The sequence below is a fragment of the Otolemur garnettii genome, unplaced genomic scaffold, assembly GCF_000181295.1.
Source record: "Otolemur garnettii isolate 467f Iridium unplaced genomic scaffold, OtoGar3 scaffold00109, whole genome shotgun sequence".
Classification (NCBI taxonomy): Eukaryota; Metazoa; Chordata; class Mammalia; order Primates; family Galagidae; genus Otolemur; species Otolemur garnettii.
The window spans coordinates 5,516,777-5,533,850 of NW_003852504.1; the positions used below are offsets into that span (position 1 = coordinate 5,516,777).

The 17,074-nt window shown below is 44.9% G+C and overlaps 1 protein-coding gene across 3 annotated transcripts in view; it reads right to left on the reverse strand.

The window, feature by feature from the left end:
- Positions 1 to 12,724: 12,724 nt before the first annotated feature.
- GPC3 (glypican 3) overlaps positions 12,725 to 17,074 on the reverse strand; it is a 491,643-nt gene continuing 487,293 nt past the window's right edge. For all 3 annotated transcript variants that reach the window (XM_003796959.2, XM_003796960.2, XM_003796958.2), the window contains one exon: positions 12,725 to 13,273. In XM_003796959.2, the coding sequence (XP_003797007.1) occupies positions 13,104 to 13,273 (170 nt within the window). In that variant the 3' untranslated portion in view covers positions 12,725 to 13,103. The remainder of the gene's footprint in view (positions 13,274 to 17,074) is intronic.

Below are 17,074 nucleotides of genomic sequence, written 5' to 3' on the forward strand. Positions count from 1 at the left end.
GAGGCAGGAGACTTGCTTGAGCCCAGGAGTTGGAGGTTGCTGTGAGCTGTGATGCCACGGCACTCTACCCAGGGGGACAGCTTGAGGCTGTCTCAAAAAACAAACAAACAAACAAACAAAAAAGCCCTCTAGCCCCCCATCCCCAAACGAGTTTCTGCAGTGAGTTTGTGGGCTCTTGGCCTTGGCCATTTGTGGGTTTTCAGTAACATTCCCTTCAAAAGCACATTGGTTCTCAGCCTCAGATGAAGCCAGAAAGTTCAATTCTTAGTATCCATCTTAGTCTCTTCCTTTCGAAATTGACCGCGTATCTTCAAACGTGAAATTCTTAGAAGGGGGTGAGGAGAGGGGAGGTTTGGAAGCCTTATTTAAGGCTTTTCCTGTGAAGTCAGAGAGTTTCTTTCTTTTTCTTTTCTTTTCTTTTTTTTTCTGCAGTTTTTTTTTTTTTTTTTTTGGCTGGGGCCGAGTTTGAACCCACCACCTCCAGTATATAGGGCTGGCACCCTACTCCTTTGAGCTACAGGTGCCACCCTCTTTCTTTCTTTCTTTCTTTTTGAGACAGAGTCTCTCTTTGTCACCCTTGGTAGGGTACCCTGGTGTCATACCTCACAGCAACCTCTAACTCTTGGTCCCAAATGATTCTCTTGCCTCAATCTCCCAAGTAGCTGGGACAACATCCGACTATTTTTAGACATGGGTTTTTGCTGTTGCTCAGGATGGTCTCGAACCTGTGAGCTCAGGCAATCCACCCACCACGGCTTCCCAGAGTGCTGGGATTATAGGTGTGAGCACCTGCGCCCAGTCTAGAGAGATTCTTTAATGTAAGGTCTACTGTGTATTGGCGGTGAGGAGAAAGCCAATTCCAAAAGGTAGGCTTCTGAGCAAGCTAAGCAGTGAGAAGGGCCCCAGAATGCTGAGGGCCCCCACTATCCTGGGGCAAGCCATAGCACCCTCTATTCCTTGCTCTCCTCAATTCTAAAATGTGGTGTTGGTTTTCTAAAAAAAAAAAAAAAAACCCCGAGGGATGTTTCAAGCCATTCAGAACACTCAGTTGTCTCAGAGTGTCCCAGGCTCCCTCACGTGAGCCTCAGAGCAAGCCTTGGAGTGGGCAGGACAGAACTTAATGCAACTTCAGTGACATTCTCCCCTGGTAGTGGGAGGATGTTAACAGGAACTTCTTCAGTTTTCTCGAGTCTTCTAAAAATTCATGTGGGGGACCATGCTGGGGAACCATAAGTTTCATATCATGAGGTGCCATAGGACTAAATGCGTGTCTGAAATCACAGCAAATGAGACCACCATCACCATTAGAAATAACTGTTTGATGAAAGAGAAAATATAAAAGTTTATCAGCAACTTAAGATGGAAGAAGACAGGCTGGGCACAGTATGGAGCTCATGCCTGTAATCCTAGCCCTCTGGGAGGCCAAGGCAGATGGATTACTTGAGCTCAAGGAGTTCAAGACCAGCCTGAGCAAGAGTAATACCGTCTCTACTAAGATTAGAAAAACCAGCTGGGTGTCATGGCTGGTGGCACCTGTAGTCCCAGCTACTTGGGAGGCTGAGGCAAGACAATTGCTCAAGCCCAAAATTTTTTTCTTGTTGTTGAGACAGAGTCTCAAGCTATTGCCCTGGGTAGAGTGCTGTGGTGTCACAACTCACAACAACCTCAAACTCTGGGGCTTAAGTGATTCTTTTGCCTCAGCCTCCCAAGTAGCTGGGACTAGAAGCCCAAGATTTTGAGGTTGCTGTGAGCTATGATGCCATAGCACTTTACCGAGGATGATAGGGTGACACTCTGTCTCAACCCCCCCCCAAAAAAAAGAAAAGAAAAAGAAAAGAAAAGCTGGCAGAAAGCTACCCCTGATAAAGAGAGTTTGTGCCAACCATGTTGTGACAGATCCTAATTTGGGAGGGATCCCCAATCTCTAAATTTTCATGATATTAGAAAGACAACCTTTAACTAGAGGCTTCTGGACTGAAACAATGGCAATGCAGCAAGCTCTTTATAACCCAACGGATTGGGCAAAATAAATATGCTGTTTTCCTTTGGTACATGTACACACACAGCTTGCTTTTCAGAGAATTAAAGTATAGTAGTACATTGAGCAAAAATGTAGTGGGGAAACGTTTCCTCTTTTTTTTTTTTATTGAGACAGATTCTTTGTCACTCTCAGTAGAGTTCTGTAACATCGTAGCTCACAGCAACTTCAAACTCTTGGGGTCAGGACTCTCTTGCCTCAGCCTTCCTAGTAGCTGGGACTACAGGCACATGCCACAATGCCCCGGCTACTTCTTTTTTTATTTTAATTTTTATTTGCATATGCAACACAAGGTGGAGCTGTCCGATGAGATCACATGGCTATGAACGACTGAAGTACTCTGCTGATTAAAGGCACAGGCAGAACTCCAGTGACGCAATTGGTTAGCACGTGGTACTTATATGACAGTGCAAGAGGAGCAATGCCAAGGTTGTGAGTTCGAGCCTCACCTAGAGCAGTTTTTGTATTTTTTTAGGGACAGAGTCTCACTTTGTCGCCCTTGTAGAGTACTGTGAAGTCACAGCTCACAGCAACCTCCAGCTCTTGGCCTTAAGCAATTCTCTTGCCTCAGCCTCCCAAGTAGCTAGGACCACAGATGCCCACCACAACATCCGGCTATTTTTTTTTTTTTTTGAGACAGAGCCTCAAGCTGTCTCCCTGGGTAGAGTGCTATGGCATCACGGCTCACAGCAAACTCCAACTCCTGGGCTCAAGCAAGTCTCCTGCCTCAGCCTCCCAAGTAGCTGGGACCACAGGTGCCTGCCACAACGCCCTGCGAGTTTTTTGGTTGCAGCCATCATTGTTTGGCAGGCCCGGGCCGGATTCGAACCCACCATCTTAGGTGTATGTGGCTGGCGCCTTAGCCACTTGAGCCACAGGCCCTGAGCCCATCTGGCTATTTTTTTGTTGCAGTTTGGCTGGGGCTGGGTTTGAATCCGCCACCCTCGGTATATGGGACCAGCGCCCTACCCACTGAGCCACATGCGCCGCCCCTTTTTTCTTTCTTTTTTTTTTTTTCTGAACAGAGTCTCACTATGTTGCTCTCAGTAGAGCGCTGTGGCGTCACAGCTCACAGCAACCTCAAACTCTTGGGCTTAAGTGATTCTTTTGCCTCAGCCTCCCAAGTAGCTGGGACTACAGGCGCTCACCACAATACCCAGCTATTTTTTATTGCAGTTGTCATTGTTGTTTAGCTGGCCTGGGCCGAGTTCAAACCCTCCAGCTTTGGTATATGTGGCTGGCATCCTACCCCCTGAGCTACAGGCACCACCCAAAGCCCTAGGTTATTAATGAATGCCCTGTCAGTAGCAGGTCAGATTTGAAGAATATGATCAAATTTCACATTTGGCCGGCGCTTGGGGGCCTCCTTGCCATATAGATGTGGAGGTCTGTGGTACTGGTTGTCTGGGAGAAAGGGAGTAGTTTGCATGCCATGTACCAGAGCTTGGCCACTCCAGTTGATGTTCATTCCATAAACATCTGTGGTGTGACCACGCATGAAAGATGGTGGACCTGAGAACCATGAGAGATGCCAGGCTGAATGGTCTCATTGACTGCAGGCCTAAGGCACACATTCTTATGTGGAATTCCCTATCTTCCAGAAGCTTCTTCTGTCATAGGAATGGATGGTATTGGGGAGGCTGTGTGGGCAGGACACAGATCTTTTCCCATTTTCCAGAGGGGTAAAACATGGTTACTATCAACAGCTGTATTATAATAGTGAAAGTAAATGTATTCAGCCATGTAAATTGGGCAATGTAAGACATGCTTCTATTTGTTCTGTGATAATATAACAATATAAAATAATTTGGATTCAGAGAGCAAATAAAGCCTGCTGCAATTAAATCCAACTCAGCCTTGCCCTGTTCTCTCTCCATGTTTTTCTGTCTTGCTTTCCCTTTGCTTGTTCAGGGGAGGGTAAAGGTTCCCAGCCATGGAAACCCGTAAGGAAGCAGTCTCTGGGATCCAGGTGCAAAGAGCCTTTTCATTTCCGAAAGAGGCAGTATTCAGCGCCCTGGCTAAGACAAAAATGTGGGCAACAAATTCATCCCAGGCAACAAAAAAAGCTTACTATGGGACTGGAAGTATGTTCAGAGACAGACAGAGCACTTCCTGCCTTCTGGATTAGTGAATTCGAGTCTGTCCTGTGGTCTTTTTCATGAACGTCTTGGCTTGGGGGCTGGTGTGTAGAGGGGGGTGCGTCCTCCAGCCTTCCTTAAGAGAAAGCACAAAGGGGTTACCTAATTCCACTGTGGGAGTTTGATCTGCCTCCTGGATGGTTCAGTGTAGGTCCATGTCTAGACTGATTACAAAAGCACCAGCAAAACAAAATAAATACCTAACATCTTACAGAAAAGGCACGAAACCAAACAGTATGGGTGAGGAGAACAATGCCTCTGTTGTGACAGGGAGTCTTCATGAGGATGATGGAATTCCTGCACCCCGGGTTCTAATTTGTAAGGGCAACATTAAACGCCTCGAAGCAGGCCCTGGCTTGAATGCATTAATTTGGAAAGGCAATGTGTTTTGTTAGATAAGAGATTTTTTTTTTCCAAAACTGCCACTAGGATCAAAATGAAGATCAGTTTTAGGAACTCTGTCTGTATGTGCACAGATTCAGGAAACAGCGTTTACTCTAGCTCATCGCTGTAACCATTTGTTAATTCTGCTGTTTCAAAGTCACAAGGGGTGGATAACATCATTAAAAGGGCTCTAAGTAAATCAGTCTTGACTTTGTGCTCAGTGTGCTGTGTGACCTTAAACAAGTCTCTAAACCTCTCTGAGCCTCAGTTTCTATACCTATAAAATGAAAGTGTTAGAGTTGATTATCTTTGTGAGACTCCAATAAAGCAAAATAAACATAACTGGGGGTTTTTACCCCCAAAGAAATCTATAATATCATGTCCAAATTAGCTCTTTGGTTATTTTTGTTTGTTTGCTTCTGGGAGAGAGTCTTGGTCTGTCACCCTGGATAGAGTGCTGTGGCATCATAGCTCACAGCATCCTCAAATTCTTGGGCTCAAGTGATTCTCTTGTCTTAGCCTTCCGAGTAGCTGGGACTACAGGCGCCCACCACAACACCTGGCTAATTTTTCTATTTTTAGTACAGATGGGGTCTCACTCTTGCTCAGGCTGGTCTTGAACTCTTGAGCTCAAGCAATCTACCCACCTCAGCCTCCTAGAGTGCTGGGATTACAGGTGTGAGCCACCAAGCCCGGTCCCAAATTAGCTCTTAAATATGTTGTTCCAAACTGAAGCTGTAGGTCAGTGATGGGTCACTCTAACTAAATCAAATCGCCTCCAAATCACCTCTAAAATCCACGTGTAATTAAGTGCCAAGTATGTCACATAATTGAAGGTACACAGAGTGCTCATTTATTCATTCCCTCATTTACTGAACACCTATTATGTACCAGGCCCTGGAAACAAGCTGTTTCACCTAGAATCTTATGCTATCCTCTACCCCTGACTTTATTTTTTAAATTTTTCTTTTATTACAGATTAATGAAATAAAATTAATAACATGCGGGCACAGACGATTAGGTTACACTGTTTGCATTTGTTAGAGTCCAGGTCGCCGTGTGCTGTATACCCCTGTATTGTGCCTGTTAGATGAGAGCACACCCCCCCCGCCCACTTTCACTCCCCGTCTTTCTTCTTTAATTTTTTTTTTTGTTCGGGAGCTCAAGTGCAAAGGATTGAGTTAACGCTACTGCTCAGTGCATAGTATGCCATCATAGTTGGTCTGGCTAAGTTTCTCCCCTGCTTTGTTTGATCTACTCACTTATTCCCTTTCATCCCCCCGGCCCACTCCCACTCCCCTAGCCCAGAGACACCCATTCTAACGCTGTCCATGTACATCTTCCAGTGTGCCTGTGTTTTTATAAATATGTGTTGTCTTCTGCGCATGTGTCTTAATTTATTCAGATGGTGAGATGCTACACCGCCCACATGGTTTCCTGCCCTTTTTTACCCAGACTATGGTTTTCAGATCTATCTATGCCACTGGGTGTGTGCGTGTTTCATTGTTTCTAATTGTTCCATAATGCCCCCCTGGCGTGCACCCCCCATGTCACACCTCTTCCCTTGCCCATGGAGGCACCTGGTATCCTGCAGTGCCCATTATGGCAAATATCACAATAGTGACCTGCCCTATGCCTGGTCCTCTCTGGGCCTGTCTCACATCGTGCTAAATTCTGACTAAGACATCCTTTCTCCTTCCTAACCTGGATGATTTTATGTATTTTGTTCACGTCTTCCTTTACACTTTCTTTGTTTCCTGGACAATTTCTTTTCTTCTACACTTTCTTCAAGGGTCATACCCCCAAGGCATTCACCATAATGTGTAGCCCCATCCTGTTCTTCCACGAATCCCATGCAAATCCCTCTTATAATGTTCACATTATATTGTAATTTCTTTTCTTTCTTTTTTTTTAATTTTTGAGACAGAGTCTCACTGTTGCCCTCAGTAGAGTACCGTGGCGTCATAGCTCACAGAAACCTCAAACTCTTGGGTTTAAGTGATTCTCTTGCCTCAGCCTCCCAGGTAGCTGGGACTACAGGTGCCCACCACAACACAGGGCTACTTTTTTGTTGTAGTTGTCATTGTTGTTTGGCAAACCCTGGCAGGGTTCGAATCTACCAGCCCTGGTGTTATGTGGCCGGTGCCCTGGCTGCTGAGATACAGGCTCTGAGCCAGATATGAAACCTTGTGAGGGCAGGGACTGTGTCTGGCACATATTATATCTTTAGTGTTATTAACACATGCTATAAGTTCTGGCACAAAGCATTGCCCCCAAATACTTGTAGAATAAATACAAAATTTATCAAACACTTACGAAGCACAGATTGCAAGCCAACTCTGAGCTCCACGTTTAATGAGAATTTTTTTTAACTTTCTTTTTTGAGACAGAGTTGATCTGTCACCCTAGGCTAGAGTGCCTAGGCATCAAACTGCTGAACTCCAGCGATCCTCCTGCCTCAGCCTCCTGAGTATCTGGGACTATAAGTGCATACCACTGTGCCCAGAAGTTTTTCTCTTTTAGGTAGAGATGGGGTCTCTCTTTTGCTCAGTTTGGTCTCAAACTCCTGAGCTCATGGGATCCTCTCAGCTCCGCCTCCATTACAGGCGTGAGCCACCATGCATGGCCCCATATTTAATGAGAACCTTTCAAAGTCAATAAGTTAGCTCAGTGCCTGTGGTTCAAATGGCTAAGGCGCCAGCCACGTACACCCAAGGTGGTGGGTTCGAATCCAGCCTGGGCCCGCCAAACAACAATGACAGCTGCAACCAAAAAATAGCCGGGTGTTGTGGCGGGCGCCTGTGGTCCCAGCTACTTGGGAGGCAGAGGCAGAAGACTCCCTTGAGCCCAGGAGTTGGAGGTTGCTGTGAGCTGAGATGCCATGGCACTCTACCCAGGGGGACAGCTTGAGGCTCCTGTCTCAAAAAAAAAAAAAAACCCCAAAATACAAAGTCAATAAGTTAACATTTAAATATGTAAATGCGGTGGCACCTGTGGCTCAAAGGAGTGGGGTGCTGGCCCCATATGCCGGAGGTGGTAGGTTCAAACCCAGCCCTGGCCAAAAACTGCAAAAAAAAAAAAAAAAGAAAAAAAGAAATATGTAAATGCAAATAAAAAAACATGAGCTTATTATGTTGATCCCTTGGCATACATAGCACACATTCTATAGCCAGACTAGTACTGGATCCTTCCAAGAGACCCCTTTAGAAGGGAATCACTGCACCAGCGACTGTGTTCTCACATTTTCTGGAATATTCCTTTGGGAAAAAAAGAGAAACCACCATAGCCCATAGCACATTCTTTAGAATATTCCCAGGGTGTGTGGGGGGCTTTGTGTCTTGAAGGCAGATTTGATTTTTGAGAAAAGCTAAAAGCTACTTGGCAGTAAATCTAGTAAATGAGGTGGGTGATCAAGCTGAATAATATTATTTTTGGTTCCAAACAAGGTGTGACTGTAAAGAAATGAGGCTGATTTTCTTGTATGGCACATAAACTGGCCCAACAGCAATTCCAAAAGAGAACTTTCAAAAATGCTGTGGCCTTGGCAAGAAAAAAATTTCTCCACCCCTGTGCAGACACACGCATGTGTACACACACACACACACAGAGTGTATGGTGTCTGGCTCAGTACATACACAAGTAAAATAAAAAACCCTTGGAATTTCGTTTTTAAAAGTCAATTGCACAAGTAAGGGATGGAAGAGGCCTGGCTGGGCCGCCTTTGTTGCAAAAACCTCTGGGGCTTAAGAATGTGACGTGGCTGCTGTGTTCCAGGACTGCTCTGCCGGAGGCCCTGGGCCTCTGTGGGAACATAACCACCCATTGTCCACTGTACTTGGGCTCCGCTTGCACCCTGGGCTCAGCCAAGGGTCTGCCAGCACCAGAGGACCACTGACCCACTGGGACAAGGCGCAGGGCTGAAAGAGCTTATAAATACTATCAGAGCAAAAAACCCAGAGGGGGCAAGAGTCAGTGATTAAAAATTATTTTTGAAGGGCAGCTATGTTAAAAGTAGTGCCATCTTAACCCCATGTTGCTCTTTACGGAGGAGCCAGACTAATGAGTAGAACAGGAAAGCAGATTTAGGCTCCAGCTAATAAAGATCAGTTCAATGGCAGGGCATGGTGGCTCATGCCTGTAATCCCAGCACTCTGGGAGACCAAGGCAGGTGGTTAGCCTGAGCTCACAGGTTTGAGACCAGCCTGAGCAAGAGTGAGATCCTGTCTCTAAAAATAGCCGGGTGTTGTGGAGGGCACCTGTAGTCCCAACTACTTGGGAGGCTGAGGCAAAAGAATCGCTTAAGCCAAAGAGTTTGAGGTTGCTGTGAGCTGTGATGCCACAGCACTCTACCTAGGGTGACAAAGTGAGACTCCGTCTCAGAGTAAATAAATAAATATTGGTTCATATTATAGAACTGTATGCTCAATATAATCTCATGTGTGCAAATATATAGATGGAGAGAAGGGGAAAGATTGGACAGATACAACTCAAACGTTCAATAGTAGATTTATATGTATGGAATTACGGAGCAAACATGACATTTTTTATATTTATTTATTTATTTTGGAGACATAGGTTCACTCTGTGCTCTGGGTAGATTGCTGTGGCCTCAGCCTAGCTCATAGCAAACTCAAACTCTTAGGCTCATATGATCTGCTTGCCTCAGCCTCCTGAGTAGCTGGGACCACAGGCTCCCACCACAACACCCCGCTAGTTTTTCTATTTTTAGTAGAGATAGGGATCTCACTCTTGCTCAGGCTGGTCTTGAACTCCTGAGTTAAAGCAATCCTCCTGCCTCGGCCTCCAAGAATGCTAGGATTATAGGTATGAGCCACCAGGCATGGCTTAAAGTGTGATTTTTAAAAACTTTATATAATAATGTATTGTTTGTATTTTTATTACTTGTAGGTATTTCTTTTCTTTTCTTTTTTTTTATTTTTGAGACAGAGCCTTAAGCTATGACCCTGGATAGAGTGCAGTGGCATCACACTCACAGCAACCTCAAACTCCTGGGCTTAAGCATTCTCTTGCCTCAGCCTCCTGAGTGGCTGGGACTACAGGTGCCCGCCACAACACCCGGCTAGTTTTTGGTTGTAGTTGTCATTGTTTGGCAGGCCCAGGCCGGATTCAAACCCGCCAGCTGTGGTGTATGTGGCTGGAACCCTGGCCGCTTGAGCTATAGGCGCCACCCTGTAGGTATTTCTTTTGTGATAACTTTTTTCCCTTTGGAAAAAAATTTATTTGCTAAAAATTAGAGGCGTCCAGTAACCAAACAGGCTGCTTTGTGACCTACTGAAAGCTCCTCTGTGGGAGCAAAAATTGTGGGATCAACTATCAGGCTCCTCTCAGCCTAGGGACTCCGTATCTGTTATTCTAGGCAATAACTTTATTCAAATAGCAGAGTTGAATTGGTGGAAGGGCACATGTGTGTTCAATGAGGAAGACGCCTGGGAACTTACAAGATGGAGTAACCTTGCAGCTACCAGACCTCTTTTTCTTTTTTTCAGTTTTCGGCCGGGGTTGGGTTTGAACCTGCCACCTCTGGCATATAGGGCTGGTGCCCTACTCCTTTGAGCCACAGGCGCCGCCCCCAGACCTCTTCTTATGACAAAACAGCCCTCATAACATAATTCAAGCGTAGGACGTTTAAATCCAAGGGGAGAATAAATAACTTCAAAGATGAAAAACCACTAAGTAGCTGTGAAACGGGGTTCTGAACTATAGCAATGAACACTGTAGATGGGGGATAAGAAAAGGCATGGACACAAAGCTAGAAGGGACAAGCTATTGAGAAATAGTTAATGTCCATAGGAGACGGTGTGTTTTCCCTATCTTGTTAACGTGTACGATCATCCATTTTAAAGCCACTGTGTAGCTGAAGGCAGCAGGCCATGGACATCAGGGGTGAGTTTTCTTCTGGCCCTCCTCGCTCAGCCTGGATGGCCCAGAACTGGCAGACAAAGGACCAGGATGGCAGAAAGACTGGCTGCCTGGGGTCACATTCTGGGACCTGAAGCATGTCATATATGACCTTGGATTGGAAAAGTCCAATCAAGAGGCACAGGGGACTGGCACATTTATGATCCCCGCACTGGGCAGAGGAGCCAGCATTTATTTACTGCCTTTCAGGAGCAATGGTGCCACAAAATTCAAGCAACAAAGAGGTTAGAAATCTCCTCCAAATTCTCCACTTTATAGCAGGGACACTGAGGTCTAGAGAGAGGAAGTGTCAAAACCAACAATGTTTTCCGCCTCTCAGAGAGGAGAAAAGGACTTTAAAATAGTGCTCTCTCTCTTGCTAGCAGGAGAAAACGTGGTCTCAGAACCATGGGTTATTTTTTGCCCCATCAAATAACCACCTTTCTGTGGGATGGCAGGGACACTTATTAGATGATGACCAGGCTTTAAATCCTCTGGTCTGGCGTTGCTGTAATATTAGACTGCATCTAAGGGGCAAACCTTTCCAGCGCTTTGGTTTCATAGGCCAAAGCCCCAAAGTTCTTACAAACCCCATGTAAATACAGAAATAATGATGAAGAACAAAGACGATTGGCTTCTTTCCCTTTCAAGTCTTGCCACCCACGACAATTCATGGAAATCATATTAACATGTACAGCCAATCGCAGTTGTAACTCCAACAAAACCAACTGAAGGAAATGCCAAAGCAAACATTTCCAATTGTGTTCGTGAGCCTTTCTGCGAAGGATGAAAATGGATATTGCAAACCTGTTCTCTGCAGGGGACTGACAGAAGCTGTTGGTGACAGCAGGAGAGGGGATGATAAGTTGTGAGAAATTACACCTTTCCCTCCCCTCGCTGTGACCTCCTCCTAGAATCAAAGGGGACTTCCCAGTCCATGTCTTGACCTTTGCTCACAGCCCTTCCCTGCGTGTCGCGCTCTTTCTCATATTCATCAGGGAGTTGAGTGCTCACACTTTAGAGGGAATCAACAGTGTCTCTGCTGACATGGTGAAAGGGCAATGCGCCCAGCATGATGCACGTTATCAAGATGGCAGGCCAGTTATTCCTGGCATTCTTTGGCAACAGACTGTCTGAGTATCAACATAAGTGCCATCATTACTTGCGATGTATGTGTAAAAAACAGATTTGAAGTAATTATGATGGGATGTGGGTGTTGGAATTAGTACTGGTGCCAGACCTTCCGCTCCATGACAACATGGCTCAATTCTCTCGTTTTCTGCTGTTTGTCTAGCACCTGGTCCAATACCTGAAACCGCATAGGTGTGCAAACCCTCACTGACACGCATGAATGTTGGAGCAGCCCACCCGAGGCCGAGAGTGAGAGTCGCCTTCCTATAAATCATGAGTTTGTTGATGACAATCTTTGCAACCTGATGCTGCCATGTGACAACCCCTGGAGAGAGAAGTGACAGACAGCAAGTCTGAGATAGCATCAAAGAAGCTGGGGGAATTACTTCCTTGTACTGTGTGGGCCCACCTCTCTATGTTGGGAGAAGGGAGAATATTAATTGTGCAAATGTGCCTGACCTACACAGAGGATTTCTATTTGAGCAAAGTGTTTTCACCAAAGTAAAATGTGTAAAAAGTTCAGACCAGGGAAGTTACTTATTTATTTATTTTTTCAGACAGACTCTTACTTTTGTCACCCTGAGTAGAGTGCCATGGTGCATCATCATAGCTCACGGCAACCTCAAACTCTTGGGCTCAAGAGATCCTCCTGCCTGGCTTTCCTGAGTAGCTGGGACTATAGGCGTGTGTCACCACACCCAGCTAGTTTTTTTTTTTTTTTTTACTTTTAGTAGAGACAGGGTCTTGCTCTTGCTTAAGCTGGTCTTGAACTTGTAAGCTCAAGCAATCCACCTACCTCAGCCTCCCTGATGGCTAGGATTACAGGCATGAGCCACTGCGACTGGCCAACCAGGGAATGCTTTTGAGTTGCCTTTGGTTTCACAGGCGAGACATTCCAGCCCAAGAGATTCAAGTGGAAATTGTGGATTGGATGTGTGCTGGGAGGGAGTGGTTTTGACTGAGCCAGGATTGATACCCACCCGAAAAGGTAAGCAAGGAGGTGGGACCCTGTTGGGGCCCAGTGGGATTATATTGGATGGAGAGCTAGGTGAGGAAGAGGGAGAGCTTTGTCTGATCACCATAGACTAGAGTTTATAAAAAAGAGCCAATACACTTTTATTTGAGCATTTATTTTTTTTCAAAGAAATCCATGCAGAAAGATAGAGACAGAGAAAGAGAAAAAGAGAGAGAGCAAGAAAGAGAGAGAGAAAACATGGTAACCATGTTCTAGCAGCCAAACATAGGAAAATAATTTGGCACAACTTGATTTTTTTTTTTTTTTTGCAAAAGGACAATCTATACTACCACTAAAATTTACCTTTCTCTTAAAGATACCATTTAATTTTCGAAAACATAACACATAGTTAGTCTTCTACTTAATGGCTGAAGGAGGTATATAAGATAAAAAAATAGGAAAAAAATAGGAAAGTGGTTCCCTTTATCGAGGAAGACCACCGGGTGCTGAGGACAGCACGCGTGCGGGCACTGGGAAGTCAGTGCACCAGGAAGAGAAAGCACAGCACGCAGACACCCACGCTGATCAGGAGCTTCAGGGGGGAAGGAGCATTCCCGAGGTTAGGAGAGGCGACGATCTCATTGTCGCTCGGGTTCACGTGTTGCTTGCTGCCAGGGGCATCATCCACATCCAGGTCGTAAGCCAGTTCTGCAAAAAGAGAGAGAGAGCGAGAGAGAGCGAGAGAGAGTGAGAGAGAGAGAGACGGGTTTTAAGTGCAGATCTCTGGATCCCCAGCAGTATCCGGTAGATCAGTGGTTCTCAACCTGTGGGCCACGACCCCACAGGAACTGTATTAATGGGTTGTGGCATTAGGAAGGTTGAGAACCACTGGGGTAGATCGTATTCGCAGCTCGACCACTTGTCTGGACTGCTGGGAAACCCCAGCTTGGGTTCCTTCCTTTTTTGGATAAAAAGGCTACCAGGAGCTGGGAAGGAGAAGGGTACGCGCAGTGGAAGGAAGCGGTGGGAAATGCTCCCTGCAGAGGTCACAGCAAGGGAGAGGGTGCAGGCTACACCCCGTTCCCCTTTGGCTCCAGCATACCTACGATACGGTGTCTTTGGCCCTTTGCAGTGTCTCCTCTCAGGCTAGGCTGTGCTTGAAGGGCAGATCTCACTACTATCAAAATGTACAGTGCTGTGTGGGTGACTACGCATGTGTCCTGTGTGTATGTGTGCTGGGGGGGTCTGTGTGTTCCCAGAGTACTTTTCTTGGGTCTTGCACCTCAAGCGGATTTCCTTGTCCTAGGAACTTTGCTTTATTAGGGTTGAAGATAAAGTAGTTTGCTGTTGAAAGTTATTTGATTCACCCCAAATAATTCCTTCATCTATTGGGTCATTCCATTCTCCTCTAAAAAACTTCCTCCTCCCAAAGCAAAATTGACCTAAAGCACAGGATTTAAACCGATACCAAGTGAATGAGGGCTCTGGAGAAGCTAATGGGGAAGAGTCTTTCATTCTTTGATTGCCTTCTGTTCATGGCACACGACGACCATGATTCTGCACAGAAATTTGGGTATTTGGCTTGACCTAACGCACAAGTTTCCCAGAAGGCAAGTCTAACTAGATCGTGGTTTGTCAGAACGTTCAAGATGGCTGGCCTTGCCCCAGGGCTCGGCTCTTTCAGATCTGCTTTCCTAGATACAGAGATTAAACCTTCAAACCTACTCCCTCGGCTTTGCTAGACTCCATTGCCAATGTTGCTATTTCAATATCTTGTGAAGGCGATGTGATGTGAGACACCTCCCCAGCCAACTGTCTTGTGGCCAAGGCAACCGGAAAGATCGCTTTGGAACAGGGAGCTGCATAGCCACAGGCACAGAGGAAATGACTGGGATTCTACAGTGGGAAGGAAGGAAGAGGAAGGAAGAGCTCCTCTTACAGGGGATGAAACACTCACTAAGTCACAGGAAGAAAGTTGTGCAGACTCAGCTTGTCTAGCACAGAGCAGGGCTCAGGACCAGGGCTGCTTCGAGGCTGGCACTGGTTAGGGCAGGCAGCAAGGTCAAAGCGATCAAAGCCAGGAAATCTGATTTCACACGTTCTAAAAGGTCTATTGCGATTTATAATGTCACTGAATGATGAGGGAACCAATTTTACTGCACCTCCATAAAACACATACATTTTAGTTAATATAAAATGATATCTCAAGGTTTCTTTAATTTGCACAGATTTGATTATTAGTATAGATCAGCTTTTTCTATTTTAGTTTACTAATTATATTTCTCAATGCATAATAGTTTATAACTTTTGCCTTTTCATCTTGTGGGTGTTGATATGTTCCCCATTAATCTGAATAATATGTATTTCTCAACTATTGTACCTATAATATTCTATACAAATATTTTCTCTACTTTGGCATTAACTATTGATATTTTTCATTGCTGTACAAAGAAATGATATCCTAACTTCTAAGATATATGGAACCGATTACATTTTAATCTTCTAAAAGCTGAGAAGTTTTTCTTCCTGACTGCCGATAATAATTCAAATCAAAATTTCCAGGGAACCTCGGGAAAAGCGACCGAACAGTCTATAATTTAGGTTCCCACACTTCCAAAATAAATACATGCAAACCAACTAAAAAGAGAAAAAGAACAAAGAGCAATGCTCTACTTGGAAATCAGACCTCTTTCTCTGAAAGGTAAACTATGTAGGGCCCACAGAGAAGGCCGAGGTCAGCTGTCAGTCGGCAAGGATAGCACAGGCTTAGGTCATGATCAGATTTCACCGAAGTGGAGAGCGCATATGGCTCGATCTGTTGAAAGCCCAGCCTGGAGTCTCATGACAACTTCTCAACTTAAATGAAGAGGAGTATTTTTAGGGCTGACCTGAATGAGAACACTCCACTCTACACATCACTTTCAGATTCCTTTTCTGGATAATGCCCCTTGCCCAACATCGAGATGAAACAACATCTATTAATGTCACCACTCAGCTCCTACACTATTTTGCTCTTCAAATAATCTGCTAACTTTAGAGAGTTTGGTTTACTTGCAGCAGTTATGGTAAACCCAGCAGTTTTGTTAAAACCTGTAGCTTCTGATCTTTTCTTTGCCATCAAAGACCTCTTTTGTTATTTCTATCTCTTTGGCCTTCTGTTTTGAAATTATAGCAACGACTTCCAATTATTGAGTCCTCATTATTGGCTGGGCACTGTGCTAACCTATTTATTTATTTATTTTTTGATTTTAAAAGTTTTATTTTGCAAGTTCTCATTACTATTATATACATTATCTCACTTAATGTGAGCATCTCTACAATGTTACCAGGTAGGTATAATAGTTCCCATCTTACTAGTGAGGAAGCTCAAGCTCCCATGTTTATGCAGCTGGGAAGTGGTAGACATGCTATTAGAATCCAGATCTGAGCCTAAACCTCATAGAAAGCTCTACTGCCTCCTGAAAAATTCTGTATACTAAATAGACTGCTTGAGATTCCTTCTTGGGGGGGAAAACCCTTCATTTGTGAACTGTATACTGCCAAAAAAACATGAGAAAAGTCAATGTTTCCACAAAAAATCGACCACATACTTGATTAAATAGCCTTGTTAAAGTTTGTGAAATACTGAAAAGAGCTCTAGGTTTGGGGACTTGGAGTGGGAGTTAACATATTAGTTCTATTTCTCTGAAGAAATCAACAATGATGTCCAGGGCCATTGGACACTCCAGGTACAAAGCTAGGCCAAATCTTTTACCTGCAAAGGGCCTTCAGGAATATTCAGAATAATACCTCCTTGTGTTTTCTGAGGCTTTTCATTCGGTAGCAACAAAAATTTATCACCCAATCCCATAGGCAGGTTCTGTGGCTGATATGGACAAGAATCACAGCAAAGCCACACTCTGGGCCTGGGCCACCATCATAAAGATTAGAGATAAAGGAGACAGCTTAGTTCAACAGGGAAGCATTAGGGGAGATAGAGGAAATAGGATTGTGGTCAAAGATAAATATGGGTATCTCTGGATGAGGAAATCTAATCCAATTTAATATAACAAACCAAACTAGTTTATGATGTAGCTAGCAAGCATTGAGCTAGATGATGGGAGAAAGACTTAGTGTCTGCCTTCAGGAATCCCACACTCTGGCAAGGGAAACAGATCAAGAAATAATCCAGCTAGTTACTTGGCAGAGAAAAGAAAGGGTTCAGAAAAAGGCATAAGCAAAACACTGTGGGGGCAGAAGGGAAAGAGAAAAATTTCCAAATAGAAGGATCTGGGAAGACGCCCCAGAACAACTGGGATGTAACCTAGGCCATGAAAAGTGGGTAGAACTGTGGCGGGGATGAATGAAATGGTTATTCCAGGCAGAGGGTTCAGCTTGAGCAAAATCAACAAGATCAGAGAATGAAGACAGGGCATAGGCTCGGCGCCTATAGCTCAACCGGCTAAGGCGCCAGCCACGTACACCTAAGGTGGCGGGTTCGAATCCCCAGCCCGGACCCGCCAAACAACA